The sequence below is a fragment of the Arachis hypogaea genome, chromosome 14 (assembly GCF_003086295.3).
Source record: "Arachis hypogaea cultivar Tifrunner chromosome 14, arahy.Tifrunner.gnm2.J5K5, whole genome shotgun sequence".
NCBI classification, from domain to species: domain Eukaryota; kingdom Viridiplantae; phylum Streptophyta; class Magnoliopsida; order Fabales; family Fabaceae; genus Arachis; species Arachis hypogaea.
Genome location: NC_092049.1, coordinates 4,784,138 through 4,810,735, shown reverse-complemented (window position 1 = coordinate 4,810,735; position 26,598 = coordinate 4,784,138). Strand labels below are relative to the sequence as shown.

Genomic DNA, 26,598 nt, shown 5'->3' with positions numbered 1-26,598 from the left:
CGGTACGACGAGACTTCGGACCAGGAGACCTCGTCTTATGACAAAACAACATCGGTCTATCCACTCCCAATAAAACGGATATCCAAATAATAAAATGGATATCCAAATAACAAAACAGATATCCAAATAATAAAACGGATATCCAAATAAGCAAACGGCTACCCGGGAATCGATCACCCCGAAGCCAATAAAACGGATATCCAAATAATAAAACGGATATCCAAATAAGTAAACGGCTACCCGGGAATCGATCACCCCGAGGCCAACAAAATGGATATCCAAATAATAAAACGGATATCCAAAATAATAAAACGGATATCCAAATAAGTAAACGGCTACCCGGGAATCGATCACCCCGAGGCCAACAAAATGGATATCCAAATAATAAAACGGATATCCAAATAAGTAAACGGCTACCCGGGAATCGATCACCCCGAAGCCAATAAAACGGATATCCAAATAAGTAAACGGCTACTCGGGAATCGATCACCCCGAGGCCAACAAAATGGATATCCAAATAATAAAACGGATATCCAAATAAGCAAACGGCTACCCGGGAATCGATCACCCCGAAGCCAATAAAACGGATATCCAAATAAGTAAACAGCTACCCGGGAATCGATCACCCTGAAGCCAATAAAACGGATATCCAAATAAGTAAACGGCTACCCGAGAATCGATCACCCCGAAGCCAATAAAACGGATATCCAAATAATAAAACGGGTATCCAAATAAGTAAACGGCTACCCAGGAATCAATCACCCCGAAGCCAATAAAACGGATATCCAAATAATAAAACGGATATCCAAATAAGTAAACGGCTACCCGGGAATCGATCACCCGAGGCCAATAAAACGGATATCCAAATAACAAAAATAGTGACTCGTGAATCGATCACCCGCAAAGCCAACAAAATGGGAATCCAAATAAGCTAAATAAACAAAGTCTTAAAATCGGCCCACCAAGAGGCCTAAAATAAGTTCACAATAACGGCCCAAAAAAGGCCACACAAAACAAGCATGAGCTGACAGTCTTCCAACTCGCGGAAAGCCATACTGACCAACATCCTACCAATTGGTGCATGATGACGTCACGCCCTTTTCAGGCCCCTCACAGTCTCTCGAACTACAGAGAATCGGACTCTCCAATAACTTAGCATTGAGACCAAGAAAGCATACTCTCATGCTCCGGGGGAAACTGTTCCAGACTCGATCTCCGGGCCCTTCTTCGGAATGGTCATCAAACCCGGCATGTGATGAGACGCCCAAACAACGCGCTCCTCGCCTGACCATGAAACGGCTAGGAACTCCCCAAATCCTCGACCTCGATCGGAAAAACCAAACAACGATCTCCTTGCCAAACCACAACGGCGAGGAAAAGGCTTCTCCAGCGATGAGACCGAGCACCCTCACTCTCTCGCTCCGGGGGCAACTGTTACGGATCCGGCCCACGGATCCTACACCCAGAACGGTCTCCGAACCCGGTTACCAGGGTCCGACCCGCTTCGCCCTTCCAGAAGGCTCGGAACCAGCCCACTAGAGCTCCTAACCAACTTTCGAATTCAAACGTCTCCCTTATCTTAGCCAAATAAGATAAGATAAGATAAGATAATTCAAACGTCTCCCTTATCTTAGTCAAATAAGATAAGATAAGATATTCACCATCACCTATAAATAGAGGACCCAGGTCCCTCCAGGTATTCACTCATTCCTCACACCTTCTACCGCTTAGATCCATTCTGACTTGAGCGTCGGAGTGTCTTTGCAGGTACCACCCCCCATTGCTCCAGGCAAGTGATCCGGCATCTGCCTCAACCCGCAAGTTCTCGATCCATCTCTCAACCCGTACCAGAGACATCTTGTACATTGGCGCCGTCTGTGGGGACTTCGCAACGTTGTGGCAGCATGGCGGATAACCTAGAAGAGCAATCATCAAACTCAGATTTCTTGGGTGTAGCTGAGAGCAAAAAGGAACAATATTTTCTTAACTTGCATCATCTTTGCAGGGATAACACACCTTTGCCCTACTCCAACGGCGAAATCCCAAAGGAATAATATTTTTTTAACTTGCATCACCTTTGCAGGGATAACACACCTTCGCCCTACTCCAACGGCGAAATCCCAAAGGAATAATATTTTCTTAACTTGCATCATCTTTGCAGGGATAACACACATTCGCCCTACTCCAACAGTGAAATCCCAAAGGAATAATATTTTCTTAACTTGCATCACCTTTGCAGGGATAACACACCTTCGCCCTACTCCAACGGCGAAATCTCAAAGGAATAATATTTTCTTAACTTGCATCATCTTTGCAGGGACAACACACCTTCGCCCTACTCCAATGGCGAAATCCCAAAGGAATAATATTTTCTTAATTTTCATCACCTTTGCAGGGATAACACACCTTCGCCCTACTCCAACGGCGAAATCCCAAAGGAATAATATTTTCTTAACTTACATCACCTTTGCAAGGATAACACACATTCGCCCTACTCCAACGGCAAAATCCTAAAGGAATAATGTTTTCTTAACTTGCATCACCTTTGCAGTGGTAACACACCTTCGCCCTATTCCAACAGTGAAACTCCAATGGCGAAATCCCAAAGGAATAATGTTTCCTTAACTTGCATCACCTTTGCAGTGATAACACACATTCGCCCTATTCCAATGGCGAAACTCTAATGGCGAAATCCCAAAGGAATAATGTTTCCTTAACTTGCATCACATTTGCAGTGATAACATACCTTCGTCCTACTCCAACGGCGAAATCCCAAAGGAACAATGTTTCTTCGACTTGCAATCACCTTCTTAGTGATAACACTCTTTATGCACCCTCGCCCTATTCCAACGGTGAAATTCTAAATCCTCTGAGCCCAAAGTCTCACCTCCCTTTAGTGGGACACCTCCACCTCTTGGACCCTCTCATTCACCACTCCCCTCATCCGTCCTTCCAAGCGCCATGGCCCCATCTTCTCCCTCTATTTTGGCTCCATGCCCACCGTTGTTGCTTCTTCTTTTGAACTCTTCAAGCTCTTCTTCCAAACCCACGAGGTCACCTCCTTCAACACCAGGTTCCAAACCTCTGCCATCCGCCGCCTTACCTATGACAACTCTGTCGCCATGATCCCCCTTCGAACCTTACTGAAAATTCATAAGGAAGCTCATCATGAACGACCTCCTTAAACGCTACCACCCTGGCCAAGCTCAGACCTCTCAGGAGCTAAGAGATCAAGAAAGTTCTCAAGGTTCTTGCATAGATGCGGGGGACAGCCAAATCGTGGCGGCATGACGAAGAACCTCGAGGAGCAATCCTCCACCCAACACCCCAACTCCCGAACTCCAAGATAACACTCCTCCCACCCACGGGAGGATAATAAGCGCGGCACATCGCCAACCAACCCCAACCCAACAACAACCAAGAGAGGACAACCGTCCTCCCACTGAAGCTCGGCCACCCGACGGCCTAAGAGAGAAGGCGGTCCAGATAATCCAAGAGCTGTGCCTCAGGGTGCAAGACCTCAAAGGCTGAGTTACACCCAAAGAAAAGCACAACGCCGAAAAAAAAAATGGAAGTCACGCAACCTCTAGATCAAGATCTCGCCATGAAACCAGGCACGGCGGATCGCCAGAACGGCGACATGCCAAGAGATACAATCGCAGCTTCTGCCGTGACCACGGACATGACAGGATGCCTGAACGACGACACAGCAAAAGGTATGATCGCAGCGTCCCACGCAACCCGCCTCATCAACATGAAACGGACAACGACCGACGACATCAAGAGGCCAAATGCACAAGAAGTGACCACGTGATAATGGGAGCCATTCCCTTCACTGAAAGAATCCTAAAAGCAAAACTCCCTAAAGGCTTCGACAAACCTACGGATATGAAGTACGACAGAACCAAGGACTCCCAGGAGCACCTAACGGCCTTCAAGGCCAGGATGAACCTGGAAGAGGCCGCTGACGCGGTCCGAGGTAAGGCCTTCCCAGTAACCCTAGCCGGGCCAACGATTAAATGGTTCAATGCCCTCCCCAACGGATCCATAACTGGCTTCCACGATATCTCACGGAAGTTCATGGCCCAATTCACCACCAGAATTACCAAAGCTAAACACCCCATCAGCTTATTAGGGGTCACAAAGAAACAAGACGAATCCACACGAAAATACCTAGACCGCTTCAACGATGAATGCCTAAAGATTGATGGACTCACGGATTTCGTCGCAAGCCTCTGTTTAACCAACAGGCTCATGAACGAAGACTTCCGCAAACACCTCACCACCAAGCCAGTATGGACCATGCACGAGATCCAAAACGTCGCCAGAGACTACATAAACGACGAGGAGGTCAGTCAGATCGTCGCTGCCAATAAACGGCAACACGGCAACACTCCACACGGCAACCCGACTTCCCGCCATAATCCGATGCCCAGAGAAAGTCAAAGAGACCAACCCAAACAAACCAACACAAACCGACCACCCAGGATCGGGAAATTCTCGAACTACACCCCCCTGACAGCCTCGATTACCGAGATATACCACCAGATAGTGGATCGGGGTATTATCCCGAAAGCCCGACAACTCAAAGAAAGAACGGGCGGCAACAAGACCCTTTACTGCGACTACCACCGAGGTTACGGGCACAGGACACAAGACTGTTTCGACCTTAAAGATGCCCTCGAACAAGCTATAAAAGACGGCAAACTCCCAAATTTCGCCAAATCATCAGAGAACCAAAACGCGCGGAAAAAGACAGGTCGCCTAAGAGGGAAGGACACAACCCGAGAACACAAAAACAACCTCCCAGGGAAAGTCCAGAAGACGACCCGCCATAGTAGTAAATGTCATCACGGGCAAGGATGTGTCAGGCAAGTCAAGATCAACACTAAAAAAGGACCTCAAAGTCTTGGCCGTCAGAGATCAAGCCCCAGCTACCACAGCCAACAAAACGATAACTTTCTTGCCCGAGGATTGCCAGCATAGCACCTCGGCCGAAGACGCACCTTTCGTCATCTCGGCGAGAATCGGAACAGGACTAGTTCGGAAAATACTGGTGGACACCGGTGCAGACTCCAACATCCTCTTTCGAGGTGCCTTCGACAAGCTCGGGCTCCGCAACGAAAATCTCCAAACACACCGCAACGGTGTCACGGGACTCGGAGACAACTTCCTCAAGCCAGACGGTTCCATCATTCTTCCCCTTACCATAGGGACGGGAAGCCAGAGGAAGACAATCCTGTCCGAGTTCGTGGTCCTCAAGAACTCCACCGCTTATAACGTCATCCTCGGAAGAAAAACAATCAACGACCTCTCCGCCGTCATCTTTACCAAATACCTTCTAATGGAGTTCACGGCAGAAGATGGCTCCGTCGGAACCATCCACAGAGACCGGGAAACCGCGGTAGAATACGACAACATCAACACTAGCCCTACGCAAGAGATCTCGAGACGCGGCAGGCATCTTCCTTTCCGATCTCGATGCACACCAAAATTCACACAGAACCATGGGAGGAAACGAAAAGAAGCAAAGTAGGGCCTTGCAGACAAGGTCAGGAGTATAGCACACCTACGTGAGCTAGCCCTAAAATAGAGAATAAGCCTAAGGTACAATGGCAGCACGGTACGACGAGACTTCGGACCAGGAGACCTCGTCTTATGACAAAACAACATCGGTCTATCCACTCCCAATAAAACGGATATCCAAATAATAAAATGGATATCCAAATAACAAAACAGATATCCAAATAATAAAACGGATATCCAAATAAGCAAACGGCTACCCGGGAATCGATCACCCCGAAGCCAATAAAACGGATATCCAAATAATAAAACGGATATCCAAATAAGTAAACGGCTACCCGGGAATCGATCACCCCGAAGCCAATAAAACGGATATCCAAATAAGTAAACGGCTACCCGGGAATCGATTACCCCGAGGCCAACAAAATGGATATCCAAATAATAAAACGGATATCCAAAATAATAAAACGGATATCCAAATAAGTAAACGGCTACCCGGGAATCGATCACCCCGAGGCCAACAAAATGGATATCCAAATAATAAAACGGATATCCAAATAATAAAACGGATATCCAAATAAGTAAACGGCTACCCGGGAATTGATCACCCCGAAGCCAATAAAACGGATATCCAAATAAGTAAACGGCTACTCGGGAATCGATCACCCCGAGGCCAACAAAATGGATATCCAAATAATAAAACGGATATCCAAATAAGCAAACGGCTACCCGGGAATCGATCACCCCGAAGCCAATAAAACGGATATCCAAATAAGTAAACGGCTACCCGGGAATCGATCACCCTGAAGCCAATAAAACGGATATCCAAATAATAAAACGGATATCCAAATAAGTAAACGGCTACCCGAGAATCGATCACCCCGAAGCCAATAAAACGGATATCCAAATAATAAAACGGGTATCCAAATAAGTAAACGGCTACCCGGGAATCGATCACCCCGAAGCCAATAAAACGGATATCCAAATAAGTAAACGGCTACCCGGGAATCGATCACCCGAGGCCAATAAAACGGATATCCAAATAACAAAAATAGTGACTCGTGAATCGATCACCCGCAAAGCCAACAAAATGGGAATCCAAATAAGCTAAATAAACAAAGTCTTAAAATCGGCCCACCAAGAGGCCTAAAATAAGTTCACAATAACGGCCCAAAAAAGGCCACACAAAACAAGCATGAGCTGACAGTCTTCCAACTCGCGGAAAGCCATACTGACCAACATCCTACCAATTGGTGCATGATGACGTCACGCCCTTTTCAGGCCCCTCACAGTCTCCCGAACTACAGAGAATCGGACTCTCCAATGACTTAGCATTGAGACCAAGAAAGCATACTCTCATGCTCCGGGGGAAACTGTTCCAGACCCGATCTCTGAGCCCTTCTTCGGAATGGTCATCAAACCTGGCATGTGATGAGACGCCCAAACAACGCGCTCCTCGCCTGACCATGAAATGGCTAGGAACTCCCCAAATCCTCGACCTCGATCGGAAAAACCAAACAATGATCTCCTTGCCAAACCACAACGGCGAGGAAAAGGCTTCTCCAGCGATGACACCGAGCACCCTCACTCTCTCGCTCCGGGGGCAACTGTTACGGATCCGGCCCACGGATCCTACACCTAGAACGGTCTCCGAACCCGGTTACCAGGGTCCGACCCGCTTCGCCCTTCCAGAAGGCTCGGAACCAGCCCACTAGAACTCCTAACCAACTTTCGAATTCAAACGTCTCCCTTATCTTAGCCAAATAAGATAAGATAAGATAAGATAATTCAAACGTCTCCCTTATCTTAGCCAAATAAGATAAGATAAGATATTCACCATCACCTATAAATAGAGGACCCAGGTCCCTCCAGGTATTCACTCATTCCTCACACCTTCTACCTCTTAGATCCATTCTGACTTGAGCGTCGGAGTGTCTTTGCAGGTACCACCCCCCATTACTCCAGGCAAGTGATCCGGCATCTGCCTCAACCCGCAAGTTTTCGATCCATCTCTCAACCCGTACTAAGTAATATTGCTTATTATCCATTCATGATTCATCGTTGTCATGTGTTCTAGAAATAATTAATTAATAATAAAATAATATTATTTTATTGTTGCAGATAGTGGATTATTAGTAGAGGCACAACAACTAATTCGATGCGAAAAAGGAGAACGCATTCATTTATGCACTCAGGACAGTTGTTATTCATTGTGTGTTCATAAGTATTCAAATGCCTTGAAGAGTGCAAGAGGCGTTTGCGTGGGTGAAAAACGCTGTCTTTGTGTTTACTTTCGCCTCAGCCCACCGTGCCATGCTAAAGATCATTTGGTTTGATTTGGTACCATTATTATTATTAGAGAAAATGACAAATAGATCCCTGACCTTTTGTTCCGCGGACATTTTCGTCCATGACCATTGAAAAATACTTTTAAGTCCCTGACCTTCACAAAACTTAGACGGATCAGTCCTTCCGTCCAAATGCCTCCGCCAGGGACTGATCTGTCCAAGTTTTGTGAAGGTCAGGAACTTAAAAGTATTTTTTAATGGTCAAGGACAAAAATGTCCCTAGGACAAAAGGTTAGAGATCTATTTATCTTTTTCTCTTATTATTATTATGCTTTCTGCGGTCCTGATATAATAATAAACTCATAATTGTATACATCACAGCTATGAATAATAAGAAGGACTTAATAAAAGAGCATGTGCAGATTTATTTTAAAATATTTTATTTAAAGGCAATTGTACTGTTAAGGTTACTTATATTAATAAATTGGTGGAATAGATAATTCGATAACTTTTAGAAAATAATTTAAAAGAATTTTGTAAGAATCAAAACTAAAAAAAGTATAAAAAATTATTTAAATAAAAAAATAAAAAATATAAACATGGAACAATGAACATGATTTAGTGTTAAATTATACCGGCATGATGAGTTAAAATAATGAAATTAAATTAAAAAAAGTGTGAGATGCACGTTGATAAAAATAATATATATTATTTTGAGTTTAAGTTTTTTTCCATTAATTATCGAAGTCAGAAACATTAATTATCAAAATTTGAAACAGAGAGTATATATAGGGGATTTGGATATTCTAAATTAAAAATCAAAAGTAAACATTCAAAATTTAGAGGATCTAAATTCATATATAAGGCTCGTTTGGATAGATTCATAAGTTACTTTTTTTTTTTTACTTTTAACTTATGAAAAGATGTAGTATTAATGTCTGGTACAATTTTTAAAATCAAATTGCAGATTTTTAGAAAACTATTTTAGTACTTATGGAAAAGTTAAAAAAATGACTTTTTTCATAATAAAAATTTTTTTATCACTCTTCTCTTAAAATAAGCACTTTTAGTGTAAGACCAACATCGGTTGGAGAGGAGAACGAAGCATGCCTTATAAGGGTGTGGATACCTCTCCCTAGCATGACGCGTTTTGACGAGTGAGTGTGGGGGGTTTCGGCTATTATCCCTATCGTCAAAGGCAAAACTGTGAGGCCTTGTGTGCCAAAGCGGACAATATCATGCTAGCGGGTGATCTGGGCTGTTACAGATGGTATCAGAGCCAGAACCCAGATCGATGTGCCAACGAGGGCGTTGGACTCCCTTAGGGGGTGGATTGTAAGGCCCACATCGGTTGGGGAGGGGAACGAAGCATGCCTTATAAGGGTGTGAATACCTCTCCCTAGCATGACGCATTTTGACGAGTGAGTGTGGGGGGTTTCGGCTATCATCCCTATCGTTAAAGGCAAAACCGTGAGGCTTTGTGTGCCAAAGCGGACAATAGCGTGCTAGCGGGTGGTCTGAGCTGTTACACAAAACACCATGTTTAAAGTCATGAATCAAGAATTTGTCAAGTTGGATCGCTTTGATGGAATGAACTTCAACCATTGGAAGAACAAGGTGATATTTTTTCTTTCGGTTCTCAATCTTGCATATGTGATTGACCCAAAGACTACACCAATTGTCGATGCCGCTGAAAATTCCACATCGAAAGAGAAAGAAAAGATTGTTTAATTGAAGCAGAAACGTGATGAAGATACTTTTGCTTGTCGATGTCATATTCTTAATACTTTATCCAACCGACTCTTTGATCTTTACATGCCAATTCAATCACCATTGGAGAGTTAGAGTCTTTAGAAGAAAAGTACAATACTGAACAACAAGGAATAGATAAGTTTATTATGATGAAATATTTTAAATTTATTATGAAAGATAATATGCCTGTTATGGATCAAATTCATGAATTACAAATTCTTATAAGTAGACTTCGTGATCTACAAGTAATGATTCCTAAATCATTACAAGTGGGAGCAATTATTTCAAAATTGACTTCATCTTGGAATGTTTATAGGAAGAAACTTTTACATCTTGGTGATGACTTCACAATTGAAAAATGATTAAGGCATATACGTATAGAGGAGGAAACTCAAAAACGTGATGCTGTGTATCTTTTTCAAAGTTCTAAAGTGAATCATATTGGTGAAGACAACACCAATAAGAAGAAAAAAAAGTTCTCAAAAAATTCAAAACAAGAAAAAAAAACAAAGAAAATGTTATCATTGTCATAAGAAAGGATATTACATCAAATAATGTAGACTTTTGAAAAAGGAAGTACAAAAAATCAAGTCTAAAAAAAGGATCTAATTGCTATGGTTGCGAAAAAGTACAAAATATACATATTGACATAGTTATAGAACTCAACATGGCAACACAAGAAAAATCACTTGAGTGGTAGTTAGATTTTGGGACTATTGTTCACGTTTATAATGATCGTAACCAATTCAAAACATATGAGAAAGTGAACAATAGAAAAGTTTTTATGAGCAATGACAACTCAAACAAAGTTTGTCGTTAAAGAACTGTGGAATTGACTTTTACATTTGGAAAAAAATTAAGTTTAATAAATGTACTTTATATTCCGAATTTGAGAAAAAATTTAGCTTTTGTTAGTCTCTTGTGTATGAAAGGATTTAAAGTTGTAATGGAATCCGATAAAGTGATCTTGCTTAAGAATGAGGTATTCATAGGAAAAAGGATATTATATTGAAGGCATGTTAAAACTTAGTATTAATAAAGTGAATGTTTCTTTGTATGTTGTTGATTCTTGTGATTTATGGCATAGTAGATTAGCATACTTGAATTACAAATCAATTGAATATATGCATAACAATAACTATATTGATCTTAGTAACAAGAATTTTAATAAGAAATGTGATATTTGCATACAATCCAAAATTACTAAGAAATTTTTTTCTAAAGTTAAAAAAAATACATATTTATTAGAATTGATTCACAGTGATATTTATTAATTAAATGAAAATATTATTAGAGAGAGAAAAAAGATATTTTTATCACTTTTATGGATGATTGTGCTAGATTTACTTATGTGTATTTGCTTAGAAATAAAGATGAAACTTTTGAAATGTTTAAAAAATATAAAATAGAAGTAGAAAATATACATGATAAGAAAATAAAATTTTTCGTAGTGATCAAGGTAGAGAATATTTTTCTAATTAATTTGATAACTTTTGTGAACTACATGGTATTGTGCATGAATCTTTCGCTCTGTATACTTTGCAACAAAATGGTTTGGCAGAAAGAAAAAATTGTACCTTAGTGGATATGGTTAATTCAATGTTACTAAATGTAAAATTGTCTTATAATTTGTGGGGTGAAACATTATTGATATCATGTCATATCCATAATAGGATACTATCAAGACATAAAAAGGTTTCTCTCTTTATGAAATTTGAAAAGGAAAAAAAACCTAATTTGAATTATCTGAAAATGTGGGGGTGTTTAGCCTTTTATCGAGTTCTTGATCAAAAGATAACCAAATTGGGGCCAAGGCCCAAGAGTCATAAAAGACACTTTCATAGGATATGCTCAAAATTTTAAAGCGTATAAAATGTTAGACTTAGTGTCTAATGTAGTTGTTGAATCAAGAGAGGTAGAATTTATTAAAAATAAATTTATCAATTATTCAACTTTTAATTCAAAATTTTTCCAAAATGATACTAATATTTCACAAGAAATAAATAATCAAAATAATAAACATCTAAATGACAAAGAATCGATTAAATCAAGGAAAAAATTGAGAATAAGAAAAGAAAAAAATTTGGGTACAGATTTTATTTCTTCTCAGGCTATCACCTTTTTGGTAGAAGGAATAAGGAATTATGTAATAAACAAGATTCCTATTGTGAAGAATATAGAGAGTGATCCTCAAACATTAAAAGAGACTATGGCTTCAAGGGATTTTGCTTTTTGGAAAGAAGCAACAAATAATGAAATGGACTCAACATTATCAAACAATACTTGAGTCTTAGTTCATTTACCTCCAAAATCAAAGCCTATAAGATGTAAGTGGGTATTTAGAAGAAAGTATAATACTGATGGTTCATTACAAACTTTTAAAGTACGGTTAGTGGTCAAAAGATTTAGACAACAAGAAGGTCTAGACTATTTTGATACCTATGCACCTGTGGCAAGAATGACTTCTATTAGAACTCTTATAGCATTAGCATCCATTCACAAGGGATGTTAAAACAGCTTTTCTAAATAGAGATCTTAATGAAAAAATTTATATAGAACAACTGGAAGGCTATGTACTAACCGGAAATAAAAAGAAAGTTTATAAATTAATTATGTCTTTGTATAGCCTAAAACAAGCGCTTAAACAATAGCATGAGAAGTTTGAATCAGTGGTATTATCAAATAACTTCTCACATAATAGTGCAGATAAATGTATTTACTCAAAATTTACTAAAGATTCATTTGTTTATATGTTGATGATATGTTAATCATCAGAACAAGTTTAGAAGGGATTCGTGTAACGAAGGAGTATCTAATTTTTAAATTCAAGATGGAAGATTTGAATGAAGTTGATACAATATTAGGTATAAAGGTGCATAAAAATGAAGTTGGCTTTACGTTAAATCAATCTCATTATATAAAAAGATATTGAAAAAGTTTGATCATCTCACAATTAAAGAATCCAATACACCATATGATTCTAATGTTAAATTAGAAAAAAATATGGGAAGACATATAGCACAATTAGAATATGCTAGTATTATAAAAAGTTTAATGTATGCAATGCACCAAACCTGATATAGCATTTACTGTGTGTAAATTATCAAGATTTACAAAAAAATCTAGCAATCAACATTGGAAAGTTATAACAAGAGTTTTTAGTTATCTCAAGAAAATCATAAACTTGATATTACATTATAGTAATTATCCCACAGTTTTAGAAGATTATTCTGACGCAAGTTGGATTCAAATTTTAATGATAGTAAATCCACTTTAGGATGGATTTTCACCCTAGATGGTGGTGGAGTTATAAGTTGGGCCTCAAAAAAAAAATATGTATTATATATTCTATTATGGAGGATGAGTTTGTAGCTTTATTAGTCGCAGGTAAAGAAACGGAATAGTTAAAAAATTTGTTATATGATATAAAATTGTGGCCACAGCAGACGACAACCATTTCAATCTTCTATGATAGTAAATCAACCATGTCTCGAGCATATAATAATGCTTATAATGAAAAGTCTAGACATATAAGTTTGAGACATGAGTTTGTGAGGCAACTAATAGATGATGGTGTAATTACCATCACTTATGTAAGATCTCAAGAAAATTTAGCAGACCTTTTGACTAAAGATTTGTTAAGGGATAAAATCAAAGAAATTATTGTTAAAATGAGATTAAAATCTATTATTATTAAATGATAGGAATCCAACCTTATTCTAGTAAACCACCACTAGTTTTAAGGTCTAATGAGTAATAACAAGTTTTTTAACAATTGGAGCACTAAGATATAGGATTTAGTGCTATTTACCATAAATTAGGGGGTGAGTTAAAACTCTTAATGAAATGATAATACTATTTATCAAAAGATGCCACCTATATGAATATAGGAGTGGTGCCGCTCTAATCGAGAATTTTAGAGGTTTTATTCTTGTAAATATTCATGAAACCAAGATGAGCTGATGAGCACAATGTCATATAAGAGCTTAAAATTATAGACTCTTGAACTTGGAGAGTATAAGTAATGTGTGTGATTTTTAATACTAGCATATGGAGTATAGGTTTTGTTCATACCCTGACCCAATAGAACGAAAGTCAGGCCCAACAATGCAAAAAGGCCCACCAATAAAGGTGGACTTCATGATAAGCCCGACCTCTTTAAAAAGGTCGGACAACGACGTGGAAATCTAGCTCTACTTGACCTAACAAGTAACTGCCTCCTTAAATCTCTCCTACTACCTCTACCTCATCTAGAAGGTAGATCCTAACAAACTCCCAAGATAAAGGGAACGTTTATCTATCAGAAAAGATAGAACTCCAAAAAAGTTGGTTATCTACTCTATTATAAATACAATGAAACCCCCAAGTATAACTCACGTTCTACTCTACTAAAAACCTGCTTAAAGCCCTTGCTAACTTAAGTATCGGAGTCTCTTACAGGTACCACCCCCACCTCCTCACGAGGAACTCGGACCGGCGGCACCTCGGCACCAAAGAGGTCGGACACTGCCACCACAAGAGATCTGGACCTCACGTTCAGGCCCAAAACAACGTTTCAGGTAACTCTCGGAACAGGTTTAATCGATTAGACACCTATTACTTCGTAAGAACTTTAAATTTTACACTAAAAGAGTGATTAATCTTAGTAACATATTTTTTTTATGCATATACTTGTATGATATTTAAAATTTTGTAAATAGTGAGGATTAAAAGGTATTTACAAATCTGATTAATTAATATTATTATTAATGTTAAACGGTTACTAATAGTTCATATATTGTCAATTATAATAATGGTACATAGTACTATTTGACTAAAAGGATATAACTCTTTAAGAGTGGTGTATATTTAAAACAGTATACCTACTGGCTAAAGAGACACAACTCTTTAAAAATAGTGTATGTTCGAAACATTATACCTATTGATAATAAAAGAGTCATAATAATTTCCGTACGTGACAAATTATAATTGCTATGTGCAATAATAGATATAAATAAAATATTTGTCCACTATTTATACATACTAATCAAGTGTGTATTTTAATTATTAAGAAGTTTTTTTTGTTTAAGAGAGTTAAAGTTTTTTTATTATTATTAATTAAGAAATTTTTAGGTTGTATTGTATCTTGAAAAAGTATTATCATCAATCCTATAATAATTAAATGTAAAAATAAATATCTCTCTAAAAATCGATCTAATCGTGCCTTAAAACCATCTTCATATATCCAACCTATTCTAAATATGTTTTTTTTTTTGGCTTCATTAAAGGAGCAATAATATAATATTATATTTTATAACTAAGTTGATTATTAGTTAGAGAATAGAGAACATTTAACAATAGAGATTTTATTTTATATTTACTAATTAGGATAGTTATGGTATCTTACTTCCCATATTTTGATTATGGAGAGTGCTAGGGAATAATGAAAATTTTGAACAACATGAATAATCACCAATCAAATGAAAATACATTACATCCTAATTTAATGCTACTAATTAAATTTACTCTTTTAACCCTATTAATTCACATTATTTACACATTATTTAAAAATCTTATTTGTTACCTATACTTTTCCTTTGATTATACTACTTAATTTTTCGAAAAAAGAAATTGAATCGCGAGCCAAGTTTAATCATATTAATAATTTCTCATCCACTGATTCAAACATCTCAATGTGTTTGTACAAGAATACATAGAATAACATTATCTTGAGAACCTATATATTTTTTATATAGGTTAGATTTTCATACCATCAAACCTATCTATTAATAATAAATTAATAAAAATTATTTGTTTACATATGTTTGTATGTGAATCATTGTACCTTAGTATTGGAATAAATTATTAAATTAAATTAAGGACAAGGCCAGTAATTTTCAAGGACCACTGAATTTGTACCTATGATATACGTATCTCATCCATGTCAGATACTAGTGTTTTCATTAGTGGTATCCACTTTTTTTAAAAAAAGAAAAAAAGAAAAAAATAGATACTCTACCTTTTAAACTTTTTTATTAAAATTTAAATAGCTATTTTTATATGGGGCCGGCTACACATACAAGTAAAGAGGTCCTACAAGTTTTACAAGTTTCCAACCCACACTTCATTCACACGCGCACTCATCTCTCTTTGAATGGAACGTAAACTACACGCGCCCCACTCAATGGTTGCTCTTCGCAAAATAGCGCTCCTTAATGGCGCACTCTTCCACTTCTCCAAACCCTTCGAAGAAAACACAAACCGTCCGTTTTCGAGCAACATTCCAAACTGCAGAGATATGACTCATCGCGAAGATTAGAACTCTCCATCAACACAACATAGAACTCTCGATCAACAATCTCCAGAAAAAACGAAGTTATAATACTCAAGGTACGTTACGTTACTATTTTACTCATATTGTATATTTTCCACATTTCAAAACGAAGAACTAGGTTTTACTATTCTTCTACGTTCTTCTAGGTTTTACTGTTCTTCTTGTTCTAAGTCTCATTTTACAGTTTTTAATGTTCTACTTGTTCTAGGTTTTATTGTTATTCTTGCTTCTAGGTTATTCTGTTCTTCTTAGTTGTTCTAGGTGTTACTGTTCTTGTTGTTCTAGTTCTTCTGGTAACTGATTTTTGGGAGTATATTGCGTGATGTGGTGGGTGTATATTGAGTATTTTGTTGGGTGTATATAGCATAATTTGTTGGGTGTATATTTCTGAACTGATATACTGTAATATAGTCAACAGTTGCAACTGTTCTAATATTTGCTTGTCCATGGGTGTATATTGCTTGACCTTGTAATGTTACTTGACCTTGTATATTAATCCATGTTTGAGTGATATCTGACTGATATCTATGGGTGTATCTGACTCATATCTATGGGTGTATCTTACTGATATCTATGGGTGTATTTTTCATTTCAGAAAAAATGGCAGGCAGAAACCAAACTGAAAAAAATGTAAGAACAAATATATGTCTTAGATGAAATCAGTTTTATATAATAGAAATATATCTGACTATAATTTTGCTTTGTTTACAGCAAATCAAAGACCTTAAGTGTGCAACACATTTGTTAAGTGAGAAATTCAGAAACATGAGCGAGGAGAAGAAAACAATTGTTAGGGATTTGGGATTTGGTGGCCTGATGCACATCCCGCCGCTAAGGGTGCATCACCAAATTGTCAGATAGATTCTAAGGATATTGACACTAATTAATATAAATGTTATATAGTCCTGTAACAAATTGAACACATGCTGTAAAAAATTTTCAATTATAATCCAGTTTATTGTAAAATTTCTTTCAATAATTAAACTCTCTCTGCTGTATTCAAAATGTATGAATTACAGGTATTATAATATGAAGGAAAACATCAAACCAAATATACACCCATAATCTGCCATTTTTTACACCCAAAGAAAATTGAATATACACCCAAAAATCTATCCCCCTGATGCTTTATCCCTAAAACCCTGAACCCTAAACACTTAAAACCTAAACCTTAACCCCTAACCTGTAAACCCTAAAACCTAAACCGTAAATCCTAAAACCCTAAAGAATGCATGCTCTCGCTCCTTTGTGTGCTTCTCATCCCTGCCCAGAAGTGGTGATCTAGATAGATTGGAATCCATATATGACGGTCTTCATAGAGATCTGTAGAATACACCCAAACACAGACTATAAATACACCCGAAAAAAAATTAAATTTACACCTCTGCTGCAGATTTTAAACAAACATTACCTGAAAGCCACTTGTTGTCCACTAGACCAAAATTCAGCAGAAAATCATTCCAATTCCTATCAAATAAGTCTTTAAGCACACCCACGCTTCTCGCACTTCTCTCGTAATGTAATTCCTCACATCATTTTCAATAAAATTTAACAAACTAGTCATCAACAGAGAGAGGCTGCAGAATACACCATGTCAAAAACAAAAAATACACCCAATCATGTCTGATCTAATACACCCGAACGTTTGCTATAAATTGCAGATAATTAATCAAAACTAATACATTAGATTCAATCCACAGATTTATGTTCACGCGTTAGTTTCACAGTCAATGTTCACAAATTATTCAGCTACACAATGCTATACAAATAACTGCAACAAAATTCAGAGTAATCATATGTAAATCGCTCTCGCTCCTTTGTGTGCTTCTCATCCCTGCCCAGAAGTGGTGATCCAGATAGATTGGAATCCATATATGACGGTCTTCATAGAGATCTGCAGAATACACCCAAACACAGACTATAAATACACCCGAAAAAAATTAAATTTATACCTCTGTTGCAGATTTTAAACAAACATTACCTGAAAGCCACTTGTTGTCCACAAGACCAAAATTCAGCAGAAAATCATTCCAATTCCTATCAAATAAGTCTTTAAGCACACCCACGCTTCTCGCACTTCTCTCGTAATGTAATTCCTCACATCCTGAGGTTGAATCGTCCATTATCTTCAAAACGAGTTCAAACTTTGATTTCAGAAACCAGAAAATCGAAAAGAAAACGAAGCTGGAGTTACAGAGAGAGGAACTAACGTCAATGACGAAGAACAAACCAGTGAGGAAGGAGGAGAAAAGAACGATAAAAAAAGTAGGGGAAGACGCGCGAGAAGAAGAACGAACAAATTTGGAAAGAAGGAGATATATAGCGCGTGTAAGGGACGTAGCACTTGCAGCGTGTTTTGGGGGGTTAGGGGTTAATTGACTTGTAATGCTTACAAGCCCTAATCGCTTGTATGTAGAGCTTTTCCGTTTTTATATTGTGAATTTACTATTTCATTTTCTAATTAATGTTTATGTATGTGAAAAAACCCTACATGAAAGGAAAGAGTCGTTCACTACATATTTAATTTAAATGAATCCAGATACTTGCAATTTACAAATATTCAGCACAAATCTATATGTTGTGTATTTAGTTATTTACAAGCTTCACAAAATGGACAAAAGCTTTGAAGAATCTTATTCAAACATGTTATTAATAGTGGTCAACTATGTCTATGATCATTCTAAGTAACCTAATTATTGATTAACAACTTAGGATCCGCATCACAAAGCATATTCCATCCTTAAAATTAGTTTCTTTCCTTTTAAATTATTAAAAACTTGATTTATTTGGACAGATTTTAGGCGGATAATAATACGTTTTGAAAAAAATAAGGAGTATGTTATTAAAAAAAAAAAAAACACCTTAAATCATAAATTTAAATTCTAAATTTTAAATTCTAAAATTATAAATTAAACTATCATATGAAATATAATAAATAAAAAAACTAAAAATTAATTAATAATAAGAAACAATTATAGATTACCCTAAATTTTTTATATGCGTAAATTGAAAAATTTGTATATATATATATATTCAACTTTTAGTGAATCTTAAAAGTTAAAACGTTAAAAGTGAGGGGGAAAAGGACACCTTTCAAAAAAAAAAAAAGAAAAGTAACATTGCTTGGTATTACAAAAATTTATAATATATTTAATCTTCTTCCATAGATCAGAGAATTCATAATTGTATAGAGAAAATTCACATGTTTGCATTCAAATGAATTTTTTTTTTTTTTTTTTGGGTTTTATGCGTGTATTTGTTTGAAGGGAAGTTCTGTGGTGTTGATTCTCTTTGTCAGCATGATATGCTTACAAGTTATGTAAGCATGAGCAGGCAACACGTATATTGAAATGTGGAAAAATGGTGTTGAGGGAATGGCGCTGAGGATTGATGCGTCTTTTTTATTCTCATTTTTCGTAAAATGAAAGATGTATAATTATTCAAGAGGTAATGACCAAATCAATACCCGAAAGATTGAAACGTTAATATTGCGGTACTTGACTATTGTAATCGACAAAATGGTACCTGGTTAATTTTAAAAACTGACAAACGTATCCATAAACTTGTCGGACCAAAGCTCCGGTGAGGACAATGCTTACCTGAACACCGAATTTTGCTGACAAATTATGTTTTATTTGAGTTGTAATTTCTAATTAATTAATTTGTTAGCCTAGGTGAAAATTAGATCAATAGAATTTCATTTTGCCCCAAATCAGAACTCTTTGCCCTAATCCCAAATTAACAAGTGCTGTTACTGCTTGGTGACTTACTGTGACTTAGTGTTTCACTAAGAGTAAAACTGAAAGGTCACGTAAAGAGGGAGAGACGTTGCTCTGGTTACTTGGCGCAAAGAAGAACGAAGACGAGTTGAGAGACATTATCGAAGTCGTAGCGTCAACAGTGAGGGGTTGCTATTGGCATCATCGTGACCCCAATCTTCGCTAGGAAGAAACCTACGAAGAGGTAAGTTCGCCTTCACTCCATCCTTTCATTTACGTGACTTTTGTCGACAGCATTATGATCATTTTGATTGTTTTATTCATTGTATCTTCCCTCTACGATTTTATAGATGGATCGTCTAGTTACGTTTGTTTATCATCACATGGGTGCCTTGAAAAGGGGTGTTGACGGTAATGTGATATACGACGGGGGTTTAGTAACTGAGATACACAGGGTGAATGTAGAGACATGTAATTTATTCTTTGTTGAGGGGTTATTTCTAGACTTAGGTTACCGTGAATACAATGAGGTGTACTGGCTAGAACCTGGTTTAGACTTAGGTAAGGGTCTTAGAGTGCTTAGGACAGATGCTGAAGTCATGAGAATGTGTGAGAGTGCGATGAAGAATGACAACACTGTCCACCTATATTTTGATCACCCCATTGATGCAAACCCTAAAATCATTGATGAAGAAGTCATGTCTGATGGTAGCAGTGATAGTGTGGTTGAAGTCAATCCAGGTGGTGATAATGTCAACGAGGTTGAAGTTACTAATAAGGTTGACGGTCAGGCTAATGAGAAGGAGAATGAAGGTGTGAATGAGACCAGTGGTGAGGTTAATGAATTGGATATGGTGTTGAATGTGGTTGTGAAGGAAAATGTGAATGAGGTTGTAAATGAGGCCACTGTTGATGTTAACGAGTCAAACAAAGGTGAGAATGGTGCAGGGGAAGAAGCTGCGAATGACGGAAATGAGGAGAAAGACACTGAAGGAGCATCAGCTCCGGAGAAACCTGCTAAGAAGGTTAGAAAGCTCCATCCAAGACCACCACCTAGTGGTTTACCCCGAGAAAGAAGAACTGCCGAGAATGAGGTTCCTAAGAGTAATCCTTGAGAAGCTGAAGCTGTGAATGAACCCACAGAGGAGACCAATGCTGATGATGTTGCTGATCTGAATGAAGGTTCTGATTTTGGAGAACCTTTTGTGAATGAGCAAAGGGCAGAGGAACCTGTTATAGAAAACCCAGCAGGTAAATTTGATTTTTTTTTTTTTAGTTAGAGGCTTTGTGAATATAAATTGCATCAATTCTCATGTATCTCGAATGACTCTGCAACAGATAATGTAACACAAACAAGTGAGAGGAACAATGCAAGGAGAAATCATCCAAGGCCTCAACCGTCTGGGCAAAGAATTGTACCTAGAAAGGAGGATGAAGCACCAAGGGTAGAGGTGCCTAACCCGAATAGAGAAGATGGCGATAGTGAACCTGAGATGTACCAATATGAATCTGAAGAACTTTGTAGCCCTCCTGCATCTGATGATGAAGAGGAACCTGTATTTCCTCAACATAATCCCAACACGCCATATGGAAAAATAACTCTGGAGTTGAATATGGAGTTCGAGACCATGGACCAGTTCAAAGCAGCAGTGCAGAAGTACAATATACAAATTGGGAGACAGGTATTCTACCTTAGGAATGAGAAGAAGAGGTGTAGGGTGATCTGCTATAATCCAGACTGCCCTTGGTTGTGCTACTGTGCCAGGACCAACTACCCAGCATCCTTTCAGATAAAGACATTTGTGGACGAGCATACGTGCCCCAGGAGCAACAAGAGTAAATCAGTTTCATGTGCTTGGGTTGCTGAGGAACTGGTCCCAAAGCTCAGGATCCATCCCAACATGCTGCAGAGGGAGGCACAAGAGTGGTTTAAAGTGGAGTATGACATTTCAGTCAACGAGAGGATGATGTATAGGGCTATGGACAAAGCCAAAGAAGTTATTGAGGGAACAGAGAAAGATCAATACCTAAGGCTAAGAGACTACCTTAACGAAATCATGAAGGCTAATCCTGGTTCAAGAGACAACATGGGGACTACTCCACAGCCAGAGGGGTTGCCTAGGTTTAGGAACTTGTACATCTGTTTGGCTGCTTGCAAAAATGGCTTTAAAGCAGGGTGTAGACCATTTATAGTTTTGGACGGGACGTTTTTGAAAGGTTACTTTGGAGGGCAATTACTAACAGCCGTTAGTCAGGACGCGAACAATCAGCTGTTTCCAATAGCGTATGGGGTTGTTGATGCAGAAACAAGGAAAAATTGGAGATTCTTTCTGGAGGAGTTGCACACTGACATTGGGGACTACAATGAGAATGGCTGGGTTTTTATGTCAGACCAGCAAAAGGTGATGTGCATTATGTTCATATTTTTTGAGTTCTTGTATGTTTCTATAAATTACTTTTCAAATGTCTCCTAATTATTTGTGGTTACCATTCAATGCAGGGACTAATCCCAGCATTACAGAACGTGATGCCAGGGGTGAAGCACAGATTCTGTTGTATGCATATGTGGAGAAATCTGAACAAGAGATGGAAGGATAAGGAACTTAAGGCAGCATTTTGGCAATGTGCAAAAGCAACTACTGATCAAGAATTTAATGATGCAATGGGAGCTGTGAAACGGATCAACAAACAAGCATGGGAGTATTTATCAAAATTTGAACAAGAACAGTGGTCGAGATCAAGGTTTTCAGACTGGCCAAAGGTAGACAATTTGACAAGCAACAAATGTGAGTCATTTAACTCAACAATTGTGGGTCTTCGGGGGAAGAGCATTTTGACAATGCTTGAGGAGCTTAGGTTCTACATCATGAAGACAATGGCAACTCACAAGGACTCACTGATGGCTTATACTGGATAGATAGCCCCTGTTCAAGTTAGTAGGTTAGAGAAAGAAAAAAGACAAGCCAATTACTGGGAGGCACAATGGTGTGGTGATGATGAGCACAATCAGTTTGAAGTAACAAAGTGGCAACATAGAGTGAGAGTCAATACACGAGAGAGGACATGCTCATGCAGAAAATGGCAGCTCACTGGACTACCTTGCTGTCATGGGATTGCTGTCACCATTGATGCATATAATAGGACTTACATGTTTCACATTAGCAGCATACCGAGTCAGGAGTACTGGGAGCATCACGAAGGGCTGTCATGTTTGCCCCCTCCATACAAGAGGCCTATTGGCAGACCTACAAAGAATAGGAGAAAGGATAGCACTGAGCAAAGTTCTGGCAGCCAATATAAGGCCAAGAGAAGATACGGACAGATAACATGCCAAACCTGCAAAAGGGTATGCAAAACAAAAACCTTTATTAATATGTATTTAATTTACATTTTATATCCTATCTGTAACTTTATTAATGCTGATTTTCCTTACTCATGTGCTTTTTGTAAGACTAGACATAATAGCAGAATTTGTCCTGACAAAAGAACTGGAACAGCAGCTAAAGAACCAGATCTTGATGAGGAAGAAGCTAGGGAGCAAGAAGCTAACTGGGAGGAGACCATGGAGGCTGCACACGCTGCACATGTTGCAGATGAGGAAGACCTCACTCAAAACCATCCACAAAGACAGCCTGATCAGGTAAAGAATGGGATTTATGTTACCTTATTGTTTCAAACTGTTGGATCTGTTTCCATAGAAGATTTGTTTTCATGAATGGACAAAATGATGCAGAATAACATCAATGATGGCAACACTACAACAAATGCTTTACCCCTTAATGTAGCCACCATACCAGCAGCAACCAACTTGGTTGGTCCAACAGCTACTTCAGAACCAGCACCAGCACCAAAGAGGAGAGGTAGACCATCTTTTGTAAGGGACAACCCAGTTCCACCAAGAGAAAGAGGCAGCACAACTCGAACAGGACTGGCAGCCACTACAACACCTCCAACTCCAGCACAAAATGCAGCAGCTGCACCACTACCCCCTGCTCAACCTAGAGTTGTCAGGCCTGATGTTGGGTCTAGATCCCAAATTTCTGCATCTCCATCCAATGTTGGGTCATTGCCTCAAGGTCCATTACTTAGGCCTACTCTTCAGGCCCAACATACAGCACCATTTAGGCCACCAACTGTGACTAGGGAGACCATGGCAGCAGCAAGCCCAGCCACACAGAGCAGGTTCACAGGCTTTATGCCCACCCCATCCTTGAAGAAGAAAAAGCCATCCGGACCACCACCATCAAAGCCATCAACAAATGACAAGAAATGAGCTGAGATTCTTGGATTTTTTTTGTTTGTTGTTATTTGCATTTTGGACAGGATTTAGTTAACATGCACCCAACTGCCATTATGGCATGTAAGTGCTAACCTAGTGTTTCTGTGTTTTGTTACTGTCATTTTGGGTCTGTAGCAGTTACTATGAACATGTGTCATTTTGGTAGTCTTATTTGGGGCCTGAACTTTGTTACTCTGAATAGTTAATGGTTATAACTTGATGTTATTTTGGTGTTTTATTCAGATTCTGTTCACAAAACTATTTTACATGGCTTACATATACTCCATATATCTTGCTCAAATCACAACAACAATAACTCAATCAAAGCACAAGAAGAACACATCATACATTAATTCATCTCAATTACAATGAGGACAAGATTACAAAATTCAAAAGTCTCACTGTTATACTATTATACTGTGCAATGTCTACCTACTTAGCCAAACTAAACATAATCAAAGCCATATTTAACCCAATCAAAATACACATAAAAATTAGGCACAACTCAACCCTCTTCAGATTCTCCTTCATGTCATTCACCACAGATAGTACCATCATCATCCTTTGAATTTCCTGGCCATCCCCACAGTCGACATTGATTCTGCCTTTCTTTTTGGGTTCTGACTTGCCCAGCATATTACTGTTCTCTGAAGAAACTTCTCCTTCCACACATTCCGCTTGTATTTCATCCAACCATTGGAAATACCCGCAACGCATTTGTGTGTTCTAGCACAACACGAAAATTTCAAAGATCAGAGAACAATCGAATACTAAAACTGAATAAGAACAGACGACAAACCAAGAAGGGATATTATTCTACTTCCTCACATATTCATCACAATTCCAACCTTACCTTCCACATAGGGCAGCGTAGAAACCATCTATCAAGGTTGCTACTTGTCTTCGACTTCAACGGAACCACTGGAAGGGGACAAAAGCAACAGCCATCGTAAGTTTTACTCACAATACCCGAAGCACCATCCACGTCGAAGGCTTGCATCGATGACTGCCTTCTCAGCGTTGCAGCTTTTCCACGAACCCTTGCTGTATGCATCTTCCAATCTTGGATCCCCTCCTGCGAATGAACGAATAGAGAGCTTGTTAATTTGGGATTAGGGCAAAGAGTTCTGATTTGGGGCAAAATGAAATCCTATTGATCTAATTTTCACCTAGGCTAACAAATTAATTAATTAGAAATTACAACTCAAATAAAACATGATTTGTCAGCAAAATTCGGTGTCCAGGTAAGCATTGTCCTCATCGGAGCTTTGGTCCGGCAAGCTTATGGATACATTTGTCAGTTTTTAAAATTAACCAGGTACCATTTTATCGATTACAATAATCAAATACCGCAATGTCAGTGTTTCAATCTTTCGAGTACTGATTTGGTCATTACCTCATTACGTAATTAGTTGTTAATGGAGTTGCTTAAGAAAAATAATACGCGGGCTGCCTGAATTAATGGGACAACTATTTTGTATGATTCCAATAAAAGATAATATTGGGCTCCTATATACGTGGCCCTAATTGGAAGAACACGGAAATGTAAAATTTATTTGACATAAAAAAAAGGAAAAACAATTGCTCATATATATATTTTTTTAGTTATTATTTTAATATAAATATTATTATATAATTTTTTTATTAAGATTTTTTACTCTTTTAAAAAAAATTCAATCTCCGCCATTGATAACATACAGTTTAGCCTATCGATTAAAATACTTATTTATAATTATTTTTATTTTTAAATTAGTCATAATTATATTAATGTTTCAAAAATAGAAATAATAATACATAATATATACTTATTATTATTGTAATAGTTTTTATTTATTTTTAATATTTTAATTTGTTACAAAAATATTTAATTCAAACTTTTTTATATATTTTATCATTAATAAAAATATTACATTAAATTTTTTTTTACCAAAAATAGAGAGATTCGAGCCTGCAACCTCTTAAATGAGTATGGGAGACTATGCTATTTGAGCTATAACTCATTGACAGCTTAAACGATATAATCTCCTCCTCATACTCACCTAGAGGTCGTAAATTCGAATCTGGACCTTTGGTTAAAAAAAATAGTTAAAATTTCTTAAGTCAATAGTAATATATATTTTATATTATTAATATTATTATAGTAGTGAAATTAATAATATAAAATACATTTTTTATTATATATTCTATTTATTTTTTTATTTTATCATTAATAATAAAATATATAAAAAATTTAAATTTAATTTTTTTGTAACAAATTAAAATATTAAAAATAAATTCTATCTTCACGAGTTGCAATACGGCATTACCCAACCCTTTTAGACCTTCATGCAAATGCTAACAAATTTTATTAAAAATACCCAACCACATCAAGCCCATAAAGAAACAGCCCACTAAACCCATCTACTTTATCATACTTAACAAACCAAACTATTATCTCTAATCAAACTCTTAAACAGAACTACAGTCATTACACTATACGTATGAACCATCCACGCGTCTTGTGTTAGTACTGACACGCAGTGACAGCATACTATATTGACAATTCCAATAAGCACGACAGAATTTTCCTTGTTTGAATTACTAATACAATATTACTTTCAGATTTAATATTTAACGAATATCTATCACACTCACATGAAGGCCATATGAATTTTATATAGCTTTGCACACATGTAAAGTGACATCAGTCACATCACTACATATTTATAAATATACCTAAGGTGG

General features: G+C 37.6%; 1 protein-coding gene and 1 long non-coding RNA gene across 2 annotated transcripts; one reads left to right on the top strand and one right to left on the bottom strand.

The window, feature by feature from the left end:
- The first annotated feature begins 3,816 nt into the window (after window positions 1-3,816).
- Window positions 3,817-5,536, top strand: LOC112742124 (uncharacterized). The gene is made up of 2 exons (XM_025791370.1): window positions 3,817-4,759; window positions 4,872-5,536. Exons 1-2 carry the CDS (start codon window positions 3,817-3,819, stop codon window positions 5,534-5,536), a joined length of 1,608 nt encoding a protein of 535 aa, XP_025647155.1.
- An 18,683-nt stretch (window positions 5,537-24,219) lies between these two features.
- On the bottom strand, window positions 24,220-24,949 carry LOC112740234 (uncharacterized). The gene is made up of 2 exons (XR_011871607.1): window positions 24,728-24,949; window positions 24,220-24,600 (listed from the first exon to the last, which is right to left on the bottom strand). It is a non-coding gene; the product is annotated as an uncharacterized lncRNA (long non-coding RNA).
- Between the last annotated feature and the right edge of the window lie 1,649 nt (window positions 24,950-26,598).